This window comes from Suillus plorans (assembly GCF_016647745.1).
Source record: "Suillus plorans strain S12 chromosome Unknown HD556scaffold_43, whole genome shotgun sequence".
In the NCBI taxonomy this organism is placed as follows: Eukaryota; Fungi; Basidiomycota; class Agaricomycetes; order Boletales; family Suillaceae; genus Suillus; species Suillus plorans.
In genome coordinates this window covers 218,146-232,990 of record NW_024537427.1, presented here as the reverse complement: position 1 = coordinate 232,990, position 14,845 = coordinate 218,146, and the positions used below count along the sequence as shown (strand labels likewise).

The 14,845-nt window shown below is 48.8% G+C and overlaps 5 protein-coding genes across 5 annotated transcripts; 1 reads left to right on the top strand and 4 right to left on the bottom strand.

Moving 5' to 3' along the window:
• Positions 1 to 200: 200 nt before the first annotated feature.
• On the top strand, positions 201 to 1,938 carry HD556DRAFT_1486445 (Sucrase/ferredoxin-like-domain-containing protein; the record flags this gene model as incomplete). Its single annotated transcript, XM_041308721.1, has 6 exons — positions 201 to 342; positions 399 to 478; positions 540 to 942; positions 994 to 1,050; positions 1,098 to 1,309; positions 1,360 to 1,938. The coding sequence occupies 6 exons, from the start codon at positions 201 to 203 to the stop codon at positions 1,522 to 1,524; spliced, it is 1,059 nt and encodes a 352-aa protein (XP_041158257.1). The 3' UTR covers positions 1,525 to 1,938.
• Positions 1,605 to 4,797, bottom strand: HD556DRAFT_1386394 (Pkinase-domain-containing protein). The gene is made up of 5 exons (XM_041303404.1): positions 3,886 to 4,797; positions 3,706 to 3,834; positions 3,543 to 3,612; positions 2,688 to 3,419; positions 1,605 to 2,635 (listed from the first exon to the last, which is right to left on the bottom strand). Exons 1-5 carry the CDS (start codon positions 4,785 to 4,787, stop codon positions 1,964 to 1,966), a joined length of 2,505 nt encoding a protein of 834 aa, XP_041158256.1. The 5' UTR covers positions 4,788 to 4,797; the 3' UTR covers positions 1,605 to 1,963.
• HD556DRAFT_1386391 (uncharacterized protein) lies at positions 4,798 to 5,488 on the bottom strand. Its single transcript, XM_041303403.1, has 2 exons — positions 5,040 to 5,488; positions 4,798 to 4,986 (listed from the first exon to the last, which is right to left on the bottom strand). Exons 1-2 carry the CDS (start codon positions 5,425 to 5,427, stop codon positions 4,865 to 4,867), a joined length of 510 nt encoding a protein of 169 aa, XP_041158255.1. The 5' UTR covers positions 5,428 to 5,488; the 3' UTR covers positions 4,798 to 4,864.
• On the bottom strand, positions 5,489 to 7,689 carry HD556DRAFT_1386382 (acyl-CoA dehydrogenase/oxidase). The gene is made up of 14 exons (XM_041303402.1): positions 7,605 to 7,689; positions 7,494 to 7,556; positions 7,254 to 7,439; positions 7,109 to 7,196; positions 6,952 to 7,053; positions 6,816 to 6,894; positions 6,509 to 6,761; positions 6,428 to 6,447; positions 6,251 to 6,372; positions 6,108 to 6,187; positions 6,006 to 6,056; positions 5,826 to 5,954; positions 5,760 to 5,771; positions 5,489 to 5,711 (listed from the first exon to the last, which is right to left on the bottom strand). The coding sequence occupies exons 1-14, from the start codon at positions 7,653 to 7,655 to the stop codon at positions 5,598 to 5,600; spliced, it is 1,350 nt and encodes a 449-aa protein (XP_041158254.1). The 5' UTR covers positions 7,656 to 7,689; the 3' UTR covers positions 5,489 to 5,597.
• Positions 7,690 to 7,830: 141 nt separating this feature from the next.
• HD556DRAFT_1386373 (fungal-specific transcription factor domain-containing protein) lies at positions 7,831 to 11,460 on the bottom strand. Its single transcript, XM_041303401.1, has 7 exons — positions 11,182 to 11,460; positions 11,005 to 11,115; positions 10,443 to 10,953; positions 10,153 to 10,391; positions 9,936 to 10,095; positions 8,838 to 9,882; positions 7,831 to 8,786 (listed from the first exon to the last, which is right to left on the bottom strand). The coding sequence occupies exons 1-7, from the start codon at positions 11,448 to 11,450 to the stop codon at positions 8,110 to 8,112; spliced, it is 3,012 nt and encodes a 1,003-aa protein (XP_041158253.1). The 5' UTR covers positions 11,451 to 11,460; the 3' UTR covers positions 7,831 to 8,109.
• Between the last annotated feature and the right edge of the window lie 3,385 nt (positions 11,461 to 14,845).

The window sequence follows — 14,845 nt, the reverse complement described above, 5'->3', positions numbered from 1 at the left end:
CCAATTTCATTTATCTGAGACTTGGCAAGATCAATCGGAACTGCTAAATAAATCTTGCACTGGCATACGGATGGCACATGAAATAGTAAGCAGCTTTCATACTACAGCTATGGATGGCAGCTAACCTATTATGTGCCACCTTAAGTATTTACCTATGTATAAGTAACAATGCAACTGCGCGTAACCCAACTCAGTCCACCATGAGCTCCTCGTTGACCGGCAAACTCAGAGCTTTTGTGTTTAATCCACATAATGGCCCAAAAGTGTATCAGGACCTGAAGGCTGCTGATGTGCCAGTAACGACTGCCGAATGCAGGTCTTGCGCCGACCCTTGTGATCAGGGTGAGCCTATCATGATCAAACCCTACCTTGTCACGCGCACCAACATCGATCTGTAGATCACGATGACTTTTCTAGCAGATTGGACATCGACCTGGACTCGGACATGATAGGATCAGTGAAGCCCTACCGCCGACAGGTGCGCCTTGGCACTCGCGCACCATTGTAATATGATTTGTTGATATGATACGGTGACACAGGTGGTCATATCAACGGGCCAAACAGACTGGGAGAAGGAAGTAACCGAAGTCGAAGGCACGCTTGCTGCCTTGTTGATAACTGCCAACTCTTCATTGGGCACTTCAAAGAAGCCCAAGTCCACCAACGATCCCCTACCGTCTGGTCTTTTCTCTCATACCAACGCAGGAAGGCTCGCCATTCTCAATGGAAGTCACAGACCTTTCTCTCGTGATGAGTCGGAAGAGACTGTGATCGTCCTTCCAGACTTCATGGTCGTTTCTGGAGTCCCACGAACTTTGGCGGGCGCTGAGGCGTTGTGGAAAGCTGCTCTTGATCCAGCTCTCGATCGGGTTGGCGTGACCACCACCCGATCTGACAATCTCAGTACATGGGTTCTACCATACTCGTGTCTGATACTGCTGTGTAAGTTTCTATACAGTCGCGTGTTGAGATATATCTCACGAGTTCTACCAGGCTCGCACAAGAGACGAGACAAACGATGTGCCATCGCAGCGCCAATGTTAGAGAAGAGTGAGTCCACTGACTCCTTCCCGGCCCTGAATTAACGCCTACGAAAGCCTTCCAGCAATATCTCGAGCGAGAAGGCTGGGAAGTTCACACCGACCTGCACGATCTCACTTCCGAACCCTCCCTCGAGTCACAAGCTACCTCAACCACCGAGAATGAACAATTAATCGAGACTCGACTCAAATCCCTTCACGCTGAGCACAAGGCGTTGATACTAATGAACTCACATATAGGCGGACATAAATTCGCAGGCAACTGCATCGTGTGTGACCTTTTTGTTGTCTAAACGATACGTTGACGTCGATCTTGCAGATCTACACTCCTCGTGGAGCTGGTGTATGGTATGGGCGCGTCACACCCCATGAAATAGAATCGATTGTAAAGCACACGATTATTGATGGCCAAGTCCTCCCAACTATTTTTCGTGGTGGGGTTGACCTCGCCTGCCGCGGAAAAAAGACCCTGTATGATTGGTGACGGAACCATCCCTTAAATATCAATGATAGATGCTGTAACCTGCTAGCAGGGGAATTTACGCGTGTCCCACCCAAACGACGAAAGGGATACAGGCCACATGAATTATTACAACTCCTTTAAAATGGGGTACGTTATACTATAGAACAACAGCGATAACAGAAGCAGGTAAAAACAATCCACGATGGACAATCTTGTGTTCGACTCGAAACAAGAGATATATAACATGCTCCATAAAGAGGATATGAGAAAAGGGGGGGAATTGCATGGGGAAGGGTGGCGAGAACAAATATGCGATTAAATCAGATAAGTAGTAATGGGAGGCATAGTACCTCAAGCGGTGAGCACATGCACCAAATAATGCAAAGGTCCAAATTCGTCCGGATGGAATAAAAGCTCCGCGAGGCGCCGACCGCCTTGGACGGCGTGCGCAGCTAATACATCATACAGCTATATCTTCATCGATTCCTCTTCTTCGGTTCGAGTACCGTCCCGCGAAACTCTCCCTGTCTTCGAACTCGTCTTCTGTGGTCACCTCTGCGACCTCTTCATCGGCCACTGCCTCATCCTCATCGTCATCAGGTTCTCTACCCATGATGGCCTGCATCACCACACTTTCGCCTCCAGAATACGTGAACCCGCGGAAATTCTCTTGAACGCTGTTCGTCAGCGGCGACCCTGCCACATCTTGCTTCTTCCGCGATCCAATCTTGATGGCACGTCCCGCGCCATTTCCATTAAGTAAGGAAGAGGGGGGGGGCACTGAACCATTTGGATTTACGCCATTGACATGACGGTCACTACCCAGTGGTCCGTTCGGCATGTGCGATCCTGGCAAGCCACACTGCATTTGTGTCCATTCTTCGCTAGGATCTTCTTCGTCCGGACTTCCATGCCCGTCGAGACCACCACCAACCTCTTTGATATCAGCAGTGGTGAACTCTGGATCGAAGTTCGCAGTCGACTCATCCGACTCTACGACGGGTTTAAACGGTGGCGTCACCTGCTTGAGGAGAAGAGCTTTCCAATCTATACATGAGAAGAACGGGTGTTCTTTCAGTTCCGCGGCATCACGTTGTGCCCCCAAGCGATGTTTAGGATTTCGGTTTAAAAGCTTGATAAGCGGTTATCGGAAATGTCGAAACGAATTGAATCACGGCACTCACCCCCTTCACAAACATCTTGCCGTCTTCGCTGATAACGTTTCTCGGGAACCGAATCTTCCCAAAACAAATGTTCTTGTACATTTGCTGTGTGTCTTCGGCATAAAATGGACTCCAGCCGCAGCACATCTCGAAGAGGAGTACGCCCAGTGACCAAAAGTCGACAAGTTTGCTATATCCATGCTCGTCCAAAAGCACTTCAGGGGCGAGGTACTCGGTTGTGCCACAAAATGTCGTGGTGAGCTCGTCGGACCGTAGATCCGCCTTTGATAACCCAAAATCGCAGAGGGCGACATGGCCAGTGGCGTCAAGAAGGATATTTTCCGGCTTGAGATCCCGATAAACAATGTTGTATCTATGCAGATGCTCCAGGGCTAGAACCAGCTCCGCGATATAAAATCGGGCCCGTTCTTCGGAGAAACGTGTTTCTTTCTGGAGGTGCCAGAACAGCTCGCCACCGCTCTTGAAGTCCGTTATCAAGTACAAGTCTGTATCCGTCTGGAAACTGAATTTGAGGCCAACGAGGAATGGTGATTCTAGAGAACGTTGTAGGATCTTTCGCTCTCCGATCGTGTGAGCGACCTCCTTCTTGGCAACAATTTCCCTCTTTGATAGAACTTTCATAGCATAAATTCGCTTTGTATCGCGTTTCCGGACTTGGAAAACCTTGCCAAAGGTACCGCGTCCGATCAACTTGAGGAACTCAAAGTCGCGTGGTGTAAGCGCACGTTTAGTCTGTCACATGAAAGTTGAGAGTGAGTGAGAAGCGTTGTCAGGAGGGGAGATCAAGTGATGCGAAAGGGAGGCCGAAATCGTGGAGTGGGTGAGAATGAAAGAGGTTAGACTGGTGTAACGTACCTTGTATTGCTCGAATGTGATCTGTACCCGCATTTCTCCGCTTATTACTTCGTTTTCGAACGGCCGAAGCCTGTGCGTACATAAGCAAATGATGCCATTAGTAACGGAAGGACGGGATGACAGTTGACAGGGCAAGTGGGAAGTTGTACGAGATGGTACGTACTTGTACCATTGATCAACTGTATGGTCATGAATGAGGACTGGCTTGATTTGTACAGTGCCGAGAAATAGATGGTCCGCGACACGGTCATACAGGTTAAATGAAACAAGGGATTCTTCGGACGTAACGTCGCTAGAAAGAATTAGAAAGCGAAATTTGATAAGTTGATTATGGGATACTGACAATGACACCTCGTGTTTCCACACGGGATTATGTGCGGATAAGCGACCAAAAAGGCCTTGAGTTGTAGAAGGTTGGTTGGTTGGGGAAGGTTGATTGCACGAAAGAGATGAAGAGGGGGAATTTCCGGGACTAGGCTTGCCTGGTGGACGAGGAACGCCGATAGATGAGAGAGCTGAGAGAGCAATAGAGGAGGAAGCGCGAGAGAGAGCGGTCGCAGTTCCCTTGACCTCCTTGTCCATTTCGTCGGTGGGATCACGACTTACGAACTCGTTTTGCTCGAATTGAACGACGACATAAGGTCGTGAGCGTACGGATGTGACATTAAGACCGCGGGCAGATATGAGCTTGACGTGGATCTGACCCTTTGATGTACCGCCGGTTGAGTGGGGAGGAGCGGTTGAGGTAGATGCGATTGAGGAAGTCCTAGTCGAGGGGGACGATGACGATGGCGTATTGGATTTATTCTCCATTGAATCTGAGAGGTTGGGTAATTTTTTAGTGTTACGCATTGAAAAATCCGGTGCATGAAGGGAAATTTGGGTTGTAGGGATACGAGCGGCAAAGGCACCGGATAGAGGTGTTATAGGACCTGGCGGCGTGAGATCGGCGTTCGCCGTGGTAAGAGAGGGAGAGCCAGTTCCCAGTAAATGGTGATGAATTGAAAAGGCTGGTGAAGTTATAGTTGGAGTTGCAAGACCATTGCTGGATGAGCGCGGTGAATGAGATGATTGTACCTCGAAAGGATTAGGACGCTCATGACCATCAGCATTAACTCTGGGTGTTATCTGGTCAATAGCTGACCAGAGTTTAATCATTTTTTGAATTGACAAAAAAGACAGTGAAGAAGAAGACGACGAGGAAGACGACGACGACTTATCGGACGAAAGTGGAGCGGACCTCATTTTATGATATGTGGTGGAGTGTTCGAGGCTCGCTACTGTTTTAAGGAAGATCCATCATACGCTAACCGAGTAAATTTTTAGATAAAGTCTCCTCGGGCTCTCTTCAAATATTCTCTGCCCCATCGAAGAAATCCCATTCCTCCACCAATAATCGACCCAAGCAATAACGCACGACTTGCAGTACGCCATCGTAGTCGGTCTAACCAGTCAAATCAGTCAACACAACTTACCACACACGTCCTTCAAACTTACAAACAATAGAGAAAGCCCCCGCAGTACCAACACCGGCTCCAACCTCTTTCAAATCATCAAAACCTGCCCCACACCGTCCTAATCCATCCTCAATCCCAACCCAAACTAGTGCTGTAACTCCAAGTTTAACCCCTTCCTTACCACCAGATAAAAGTCCGGTAGCCATTCTTTTGTAATTTTTCGTTTTATTGTAGAGATACCATCCCCGAATCGTCTTCGGTGGCCGGTGTGCGTTCTCCGCGAGAAAACGAAGGGATGCAAGGCGAGATCCACGCACCGCCCCAATGAATACCCCCACTAATGCTGCGGAAGCAGGGAGAATAAAGTACCGAGACTCCAAAATTGGTGTCACGTCGTATCGCTTGGTCCCATCCTCGTGGTTAGACATGAGTATGCTATGAAGAATTATGATTCATGAAAGTCGAGTGTAACAGTTGCACAGATCGTCGCTTCCTAAATCGAGTCAATGACGTCTTCCTCATTTGTACATAAAAAATAAATCGCCCCATAACGCGTACCGGCCCGTACAAAATATCTAGGTCATACATTCCGCGGTCCTCACAGACGGGCCTTAGACAGTACAGCAAACTCCTTTTGTTTCAGTTCCGCAGCGCGCTTATGCAGTCCCGGTGCACGCTTCAACTCACGCTGCCCGACCTGTTGGATGTGAACCTAAAACACAGGGTAAGATATTTACTATTTTCAGTCATGCAAACATACTTCATCAGGTCCCTGTAAAAACCCGTTAATCACAACTACATGACGATGCAGGAACAGAAGACGCACATCCGCCAACCGCAGTGTCCGCAGTTGAGCAAACATGCTCGCGAGTTCTTGGTCCTGGCTCAATCCCTCGGCACCATATGCTTGCATAGCCCGATCAACCACTCCGCAGGCCATCGCAGGCACGACAAACTATAGAATAAATTGCATCATAGACTGGAAGAGCGAATCGAGAAGTCGTGCCTTGGCAATGCCGATTTCCTTCAACGCACCCTTGGCTCGTTGCTTGTCAATCTTCAAGACACGTCATATCTTAGTACCGCGACGACCAACACAGGCACTCACTTGAAGCGCTGCGCTCATGACAAGAAGACGTGCAGACTCAATCTCAGCCCGCGACTGCGCAATTTCAGCCACCACCGTACCTGAATCACAAGTGAGGTCGTCTGAGCTTCTAGAATTTTCATGACAAAGAATTGGTCACTCGCCATGTTGGTAAAGAAATTTGCCAAAAGTCTTTCGGGTAGGGTCTGTGACGCGCTCAATCATAAGGTCCAGAGCCCGCGATGCTGCACCTATCGAGCGCATACAATGGTGAATACGCCCTGGACTATCAGTAGGTCAGACTTGAGTGGAGCTTGGCAACAAAGCTCGACCCTGCATACCCTAAGCGGCCTTGGATTATCTCCAATACACCATAAGCCAAACGCAAAATGCAAGAGCCATAAGCCGAAAACGTCATTTACCTCAAATCCTCGTCCCCAGCCTAGCACCAAGTTGCCCACAGGCACCCTGACATTGTCATATATGACCTCACAGTGTCCCTCAGGCGCGTCATCGTACCCAAATATTTCCATGGGCCGAATAATCTTTACTCCGGGCGCGTCTGCCGGCACTATGACCACACTTTGTTGCTGGTACACGTTCGCATTGTCTGGGTCGCTCTTTCCCATTACGAGGTGAAGTTTGGTACGCGGGTCACCCGCTCCCGATATCCACCTGCCCAGATGACGCTCTGAATGACGTCAGTCTCTAAAAGACTTGTACACGCACCACTTGTGACCATTTATAACAATCTCATCTCCTTCCCTCTTGATAGATGTTTTGATATTGCGAGCGTCCGAGGAAGACACTACGAACGTCATCCACGGTCAGTTACCTGAAAGCCGCGCAAAAAGCAAACACGAACCAAACCGCTCAGTCATCGCAAAAGCAGACCGAATCCCGCCATTCAGTAAAGGAACAAGCCACTTGTTTTGCTGTTCCGGAGATCCATACCGCGCGATGACCTCTTCACGAGCGTTCAGGTAATTCAGGGTAGTAGCAGCAGCAAACCCTGCACATACCCATGTTCCCGGTATCAGGGGCCGAGCAGTTGACAGCCTCGGAAGCCAAGTGTCCCCCGCGTCCGAGAACCTCAGCCATAACCGCATACTAACCCGATTGCCAAATATTACTAATGCATTTACAGCAGAGCAAAAAATAACGCACTTCGACATTGGTCAGCGGAACGCCGTGTTCGGGGTAATGCGTCTTGCTCAGGAAAAGGTTCCATAGCCCGAGCTTACGGGCTTTCACTTTGAGCTCTTCAATTACGGGAATCACCGTCTTCCATCGCTGCGCAGGGTCTTTGGGGAGCTGTGCATGTGCGAGCTTCACGGATGGGAGGATTTCATCCTGTACAATATGGTAAGCTTGTCGAATGCGCAGTACTGCGGGGATAATACATACCTGAAGGAAATATACGAGTTTTGCGAGCGTTTCTTTCCCATAGGGTGTAAACCTGTCCTCGATCTGTGCGACATGAGTCTTTCGTTATGAAACGGATATCATAAATCGTACGAGATTCCAGGATGCTTCTGAGGTTAGTTCCACCACTGGGTGAGGAGCCATTGCGTGATAGTTGAGAGTGTGGGGGAAACGTGCCAACAGAAGAACGCACTGCTTGTTTAAGCGCGGGCCGGCTAATACCCGGACTAACGGGAAACTACATAATACCCGAGCCGGATCTGAAGCCGGTTTAGTCGGCAGGTGGCACTACTGTGGCACTGATCTCAGCCTCGTCGACTCATCGATCAAGCTAAATTTACTATTGCGATACTGGGTCATAGAAGGCCCGGAAGTTATTATAGTAGTGAGTAATTTCTGAGCGCGTAAAGTGACGTACTCTTCAGTAACAGAGTCGTCAATCAAACAAAACTGTGAAGGGTGTGCGTACATATGGATATCATTCAGTGAGAGAACCAGATGTTCCCAAGCAGAGGAGGAAGTGAAGAACGTAAAAAAAAAGTCGTAGAAGTACATTGTCGACTAAGAAAACACCACAGCGAGAAGTCCTGTAAATGAACTAGGGCGAGGAGTGTTGGCCTGCGAGTAGCTCTGATGAAGCATCACCAAGGGTGAAGGGCAACTCAGGATCCAACCCAAATGCGCCAGCATCAAAAGTCTGCCAGAGAGAGTCTGGTTCACCACCTACTGAGTAACCATGCGAATTGTAGTTGCGAATATAATCAAGCCCCAAGAACGGTAGTCCAGGGGCTGCGAACGAAGCGGTGGGTGGGGTAGTTGAAAGACCCGAGTAGCCTTGATCTGAAGAGTACCACGGAGTGTCCGTATTGGATTGCGGGTCGAAATTGCCAAATGGGAGAGAATTACTATGCGAAGGAGATGGGTACAAATCAGTTCCACGAGGTTCGACTGTGTTAGAGTCCCATTGGTGTGTGCTCGAAGAGACGAGGGGACTATGGTGCATGCCATAATCATATGGTGACGATACATGCAGAGGAGAGAGAGGAGGTCCGGAATAACTATACGGTATGACATTCGGGCTGCCCTCTTGCTGTTGCGGGCTCTCAAGTGTGGACATGGACGGCGAGGGGAGGTTCACAGAGGCTGGAGAGCTGTGGGGGCTTGGTTTCGAAGGTTGTGGGGTGGAGAAGGCACCTTGATAGCTCAAGCTTGGACCTGCAAGTCCTTCGCTCTCGTCGTGGCCTCGCTTACGAGATGTAGACCTGTTGCGTTGTGCTGTAGTCCGTCATGTCAGCCAAACTCATCAGACAGCTTATGGCTGCTTACATTCAACACGATAGGGAGGTGAAGTCATCGGGCGTCGAGTAGAAACAGGATCTCGGGATCTGCTGATCTTCCGTGGTTTGCTCTTGATAGGCCTATTGACCGTCGGAATTTGGCCAGGTGACGACACAAGCGATCGCCTTCGTTCAAGCATGGCAGGTGCGACAGGTGGTGGCATGGGCATCATCTGAGCCTGCCTAGTATCGCTATTGTCTTTCCTGATCGCTTCCTCCGCGGTGTTTGTCAACTCCGCGAGAAGCTCCTTGCATTTACGAGCCCCGGGCCAATGTCCTTCCCAGGACTCCAGTGCCGTCAAACAACTCTTGGCCTCATCCATAGCAGCAGCAGCAGCTCTAGCGTCAGTGCAGTGCATGGCATAAAGAAGGACAATGACAGCGGAGCTAAAAAGATGCTGGATGAAGAAGGCAAGGTGATGCGATGGTGGAACGACATTGCTGATAGATGGTGCTAGTCGTATGCAGGAGCGGGCAGATGAAACAGCCCTGGCAGTGGATTTGGGTAGTATAGGCTGGTCACGCTTGACAGGCAAAAAATTGCGATGTAGCGTGGTCAGTACGGAATAATAATGACTGCAAAGTACTGCGCCCATGGAGACGTGTTTGTCTGTGACCGCCTCGTTCCGGAACGTCGGAGGAAGATCGTCGCACCACTTGTTCAGCTCCTCGTCGAGCTCCTCTACAGAACGCTGAAGTTCTGAGCGTCTCTCTTGATCGAGCACATCTTTACATTTATCGATGGCATAGACCTGCCGCAGAACCCGTCCCGCAATTTGGTACAGGGTTGTCAAAGCGATAGCGCCCGTCATGAGCGATGGATATTTTTGCGGGAGGGTAACTCCAGAAAAATAATCTGCTAAGTTCTCATCGTCGACCGCAACAGGTATCTCGACATCACAGTCAGAGTCTTCGATACCAAGTGGACGGCCGAGAGCGAGAGCAAGCATACGATCCAAGCAGTACACGCTCCACCATATTTTTCGGCGAGTTTCTTTGTCAGTGGTGGAGATCGCGAGACGGCGCGGGGATCGCTACAGTAAGAATTAATTAATCAACCCGGACATCAAAAATGAGCGGTGCTTACGTGTAAACCCAAGTCTTGAGCAGTTCGCACTGCTTGTCCCACGAGTAGCCAGGCCTGCGGAAGACAGTTGACCGAACATAGGAACGAAGACATGAGAATGAAGCACTGGACGTGAGACACCTGAATAGATGCGTGACTGATATAGTGCAATATAAGAGCTCTAGCGGGGTTTATCGTTAGGGAGGACGTCAAGTTTCCATGGCGGCCGAAGGCATACCTCTCATAGTAAATCATCCCCGTGCCGCCATCATCTGGATTTTCGCAAGTCAGACGGGGATCGTTGACTAGGTGTGCCGCACAGGCGAACACTGCGAAGACCACGGAGATAAAAGAAGCTTCTGCTTGAATAAAATCAATGTCGTCACGCTTAGCCATTAATTGTTTGTATCTCGGCATGAACGAGGGTTTATCAAGGATAGGCATCAGAAAATGAAGACGCTCGAAATAGGTTTCCACCTTGATGCGATCTGGTTAGATAGGATCGATAAACCAAGAATATGTACTTACCAGCTTATCGCAAAGGTCCTCGTCCGGGTATTCGACCTCTTCTGGGCCTGGGAGAGCATGAACCTTCCCAAAGAAGACAGAGGCTGGGAAATAAAGTTTATTTACACTAGGGCCAGGCGCGCGTGGGTCTTCTTCCATTGGGGAGACTCGATGGAGCGGAGATGTCGTGAGAGTACGGAAGGATTGTATGAGAGACATTGTGGAAGAGCCACCTATCCAGCGCATGTGGCCGTGCTCGTCTAGTGCAAGCTGTCCGAGACTTTCGGAGACATCATCTTCCACTTTGATTGAGGAGGATTCTGGGGTAGAAACGTTGCTGCGAGTATCTGCAACAGCCTTGGATGACATTGCTTGGAGCACAGTAGAAGCTGGAAAGCCTTCACTGCCTCCAATTGAGGTTCCAGCAACCCCAGGCAAATTCAAGGATGGACCCAACTGTTCAAGCACAGGGGTAATCTGAGAGAACAGCGACTCCATGTGCAAGAGACGCGCTTCAAGTTCCTGGACATAGCTATTAAGACGATGAGTTCAAGGGAGGAATTGACGATATAGGAATATCTACTGTCTGCTTAAAGCCGCTCTGTCCTTTGTCTGAAGCCAAGTGCATTGCGATCCAGACGACTGGCACTGAGAGCAAGTGGGCTCACAACCGTCACACTTGATTTTCTTACGTCTGCGATCGGCGCGATTAGTTCTTGTTGGGGAATAGATATGAGAATGCAGAGCTCGATCGACTTGCCTACAACTTTCACATGCCCTCCAGACTCTGCGCCGCTGAAGCTGTATTGGTTTTGCGCCAGCATCGGTGGGAAGAGGATCATCCTCGATGCGTTTCTTCTTGGATTGGTGTGTCATTGAGTAAAAATCGTCGTGATGTACCATACGCTCAGGAGAAGCGTGGTGGTGGTGTACTGCCAGCAATTGCCCTTGTGGTCGGACGGCCGCAAGATATCTTCGGAAGGTGGTAGACGGGTCGGGCCGATGCCACGGATGACTAAGTTGATTCATACTAGGCTGTGCTAGGACGGCCAAGCACAATGAACTTCGTTGCAGTGTATACGTCAGACTGAAACGAGGACTCACCGTGGATGCTTGCACACAAGACAAGACACAGGTCGGGAGTAGGTTCGGAGCGAAATTCTTGGCCACTACTCTGATGAGGCTTGGTTCTCTTTATACCTCCTGTTCTCGGAAATGAAGAGTTGAGTCAGAAAGTTTTCCTGTGGACCGACCACATCCATAACTTTCTCCCAAGTCTTCTCGGGACGTCTTTGAACCCGAATCCGTTGGAGACGGCATGCTTCATAGCACTAATTTGAGTTGAGTTTATTCATTATGTCTATACGTTTCCGAGCGAGTAAAGGCATTGCTCAACTTACTAATCGACTGTTAATCGATGACACAGGACTTCTTACAGCTCTTGAACATTTCTTGGGGTTCAAGTTCTTATCCTCCGATCGTCCCATTACGGGTGAAAACCTTTGGAAACTTGAAATGGAATCATTTCCAGTAATTCTGTGCCTCGTATGTTATAATTCCATCTCGCATCCGGCAACATATCTCGGTTATGGACCTGATCCATACTCAAACGCTCTCAGGTCCATTAAGGTACCATGCAGGACCATGTTGCGCCATGCAATTATGACATGTTCTAGCGCAGGTAATGTCTCTTCGGGATAAATTTTCTTCTGGAAGAGCTCGTCAGTGGTCCGGAAAGTAATTCTCCCCGAGAACAAACATCATTATTCAATTGTCTATGGTAAATGATCGACTATACGTGATGTGAGGAGCAATGGAAGGGGACGAAGTACAAGAATGATGGGCTAACCCATTCTCGTTGCGTACGTCTAAAGTTTAATATTTTCTGCTCTTCACAATCTGGTTTCTAGGCAGAATTCTGTCATACCCTACGTTCGTCCTCTACAGAATTTCTCCCGAATATCTGGCTCGACAGGGTTGAGAGTGGATTCGATATTGCGTCCACTCTTCCTCGAAAATGTCACGCATTCCAGGCTTTCGGACAATATTCAATAGAAATATAGGGTCATCCTGGACCAGTTACAACTACAACACTATTCCAAACAACACTTTTCATAAGTGCGACTCGTCGCATACTTCCGAAACTACGGTCGCATTTGAGGTTTACGCTCGCCTCTTACATTTGACTAGAGCTTCTAGCCAGCGTTCGTCTTAGCTGTCCGAGCCGGAACTTCCTCAGAATCTGTGAAGAGCGCGTCCGCCTATAGTTCGGACAAATGTTGAGATACGTGATTGGACCCCAGCTGTGGTATCGTCGCCTCAGGTGATCACACTGTGCTTCTGCTACTCCATCCTTCTCGACTATTTGAGTTCACCGATCAATTCGACGTAAGATCTTACCCTCGCAGACGTGGCTTGTTAGTCAAGGTCTGCTTGCTATCGCTACATGCTGTGAATTCTACTCTGCAAGTGTATTCGTACGACATCTCGACCCTTCACTTACCATATGCGGTATCTTCAACATTGTTCTTGGCTCGTCTTGCCAACCACATGCAACATATGACTTGTACGCTGTGCAACCATGTGCATGTGGAGACACAACTCATCTGTCGTCAAGTCTTAACGAGACCGGTGTCCCCGAGCCCATCGTGGGTGCAATATTGAATCTTGATGTGCCTTCTCAACTCGAGCCAGCGCTTGTTAGGCTTCCAATTTCACGCTCGCATACACCTTCACATCATGATCGACTTGCATTCTGCCCTGTCAAGCTTCGACTTCGCAACGTGAACGTGCTCCTATGTGGTCACATGCCGTGAACCATGCAATCTCGATTTACTGCTTTACGAGTGTTCAAAGTCGCTTACACATTGGATACCCGAGCAATTCGTCTGGTCGACAGCATACGCATTAATAGCTTTTGTGCATAGAGCCTTTCAAGTTTGAGGCTTTTGTTCAGCGTCAATGGACTCATGGAATAAGGAACATTGTGGAGTTGCTCGTGTCATGGGGGATCTGCAACACGTTATTGCTGATTCCCGATCACTTACTAGTAGTACAAGTCAGTCACTCCATCAGAAGAAGGATTACTACAAAAACTCTTCCATTCTGATTCCAGTGTATAATCCTATCTGTGGAGACTGTCAGGACCTCGTTTTAATTATAGTATATACTACATATACTATATACGACCAGTTCGACTGCGGAAGGAAGCAGACAGACTCGGAAGGAGTCAAACGAACCAGATACGCACCATGTACATACTTACCTGCCTTTCACAAGGTCCCCGTCGAGTCACCGTAATCCAATATATCTGAAATGGTCCCCATTGCGTGCCGCATCTTTAAAGTTAAACCAGCGCAGGGTTGGGACATGCCATAAACTTTTGGCCAGACTCCCGATACTGTCGTATGCAGTTGAGCTTACCTCAACATCCCGGTTACAACTCCAAACTGCCCAAAAGAGCGGTGCTTCCAATTGGACTCCTCCCAATTCCATATGGACATGAGGTAATAGTTGAACCACTGGCAGTGCTGCAACCTGCCGAATGGCATGTCATGCCCGAATGTTGCACGAGGCGCAGCTATCCGACGGTGACTCGGTTGCGACTTCACAATTTTAGTCGGCGTATACTGCTATCCAATCTGATATTCATTAAGGGGTTTATGAGAATTGTGCACGAGGAACCTTCCCGACTCGTCCCGTCGTCCTGCGGAAACTTTCAAAACAATGTAGCTGTCCCACACAAAGAGAATGGAAGTGATAAAATAATTTATTTTGATAGAAAAAAAAACATATCGACAACATCAATGGCGGACAAGGCACTCACAAATTTGATCACCCTGGGCTTCCGTCATCATGTACATGTCACCCGTAGGACGAGGCAACGTGTCTCCTGTGTGAAAATATCAATATCTCACATCAATGACAGAGACGTTCATATGTAGCATCGCATCTTAGAAAGTATTTGAGTAGAAAGTTCATCTCGTGGGCGCATGACGCTCATAAAGCAGGCAGCGCGCCACCTCAAACGGATTCTAAACTTACTGGAGAAGATGAGGATAATATAGCTTCCTTGCAGAGCCTACCCACATATTCGTAGAAGAGATGCCATATCGCTCACCTTACGTGGTAAAGTAATGACAGTGAATCGCGATAAGCCATGCAGGTACCCCAAGGACGAGAACTTTAATCTATGACAAGACATGTGAGAGGCGCAGGACACGTAGCTGCGGTGGGGAAACGGCATCGACCGAGGCGGTAGCTGCCTTAACGCTAATGCACGCCATCAGAGCGAGGTATCTTCGTGGCATTGCACCGGGATGCACGGCTCACTTTCCAGACTGCCTGAAACATTCGATCTCATCGCCTGAAGAATTATTTCTTCATAGAGAGGTATATGGGGCGCTGAAGGAAGTATAGTGAAT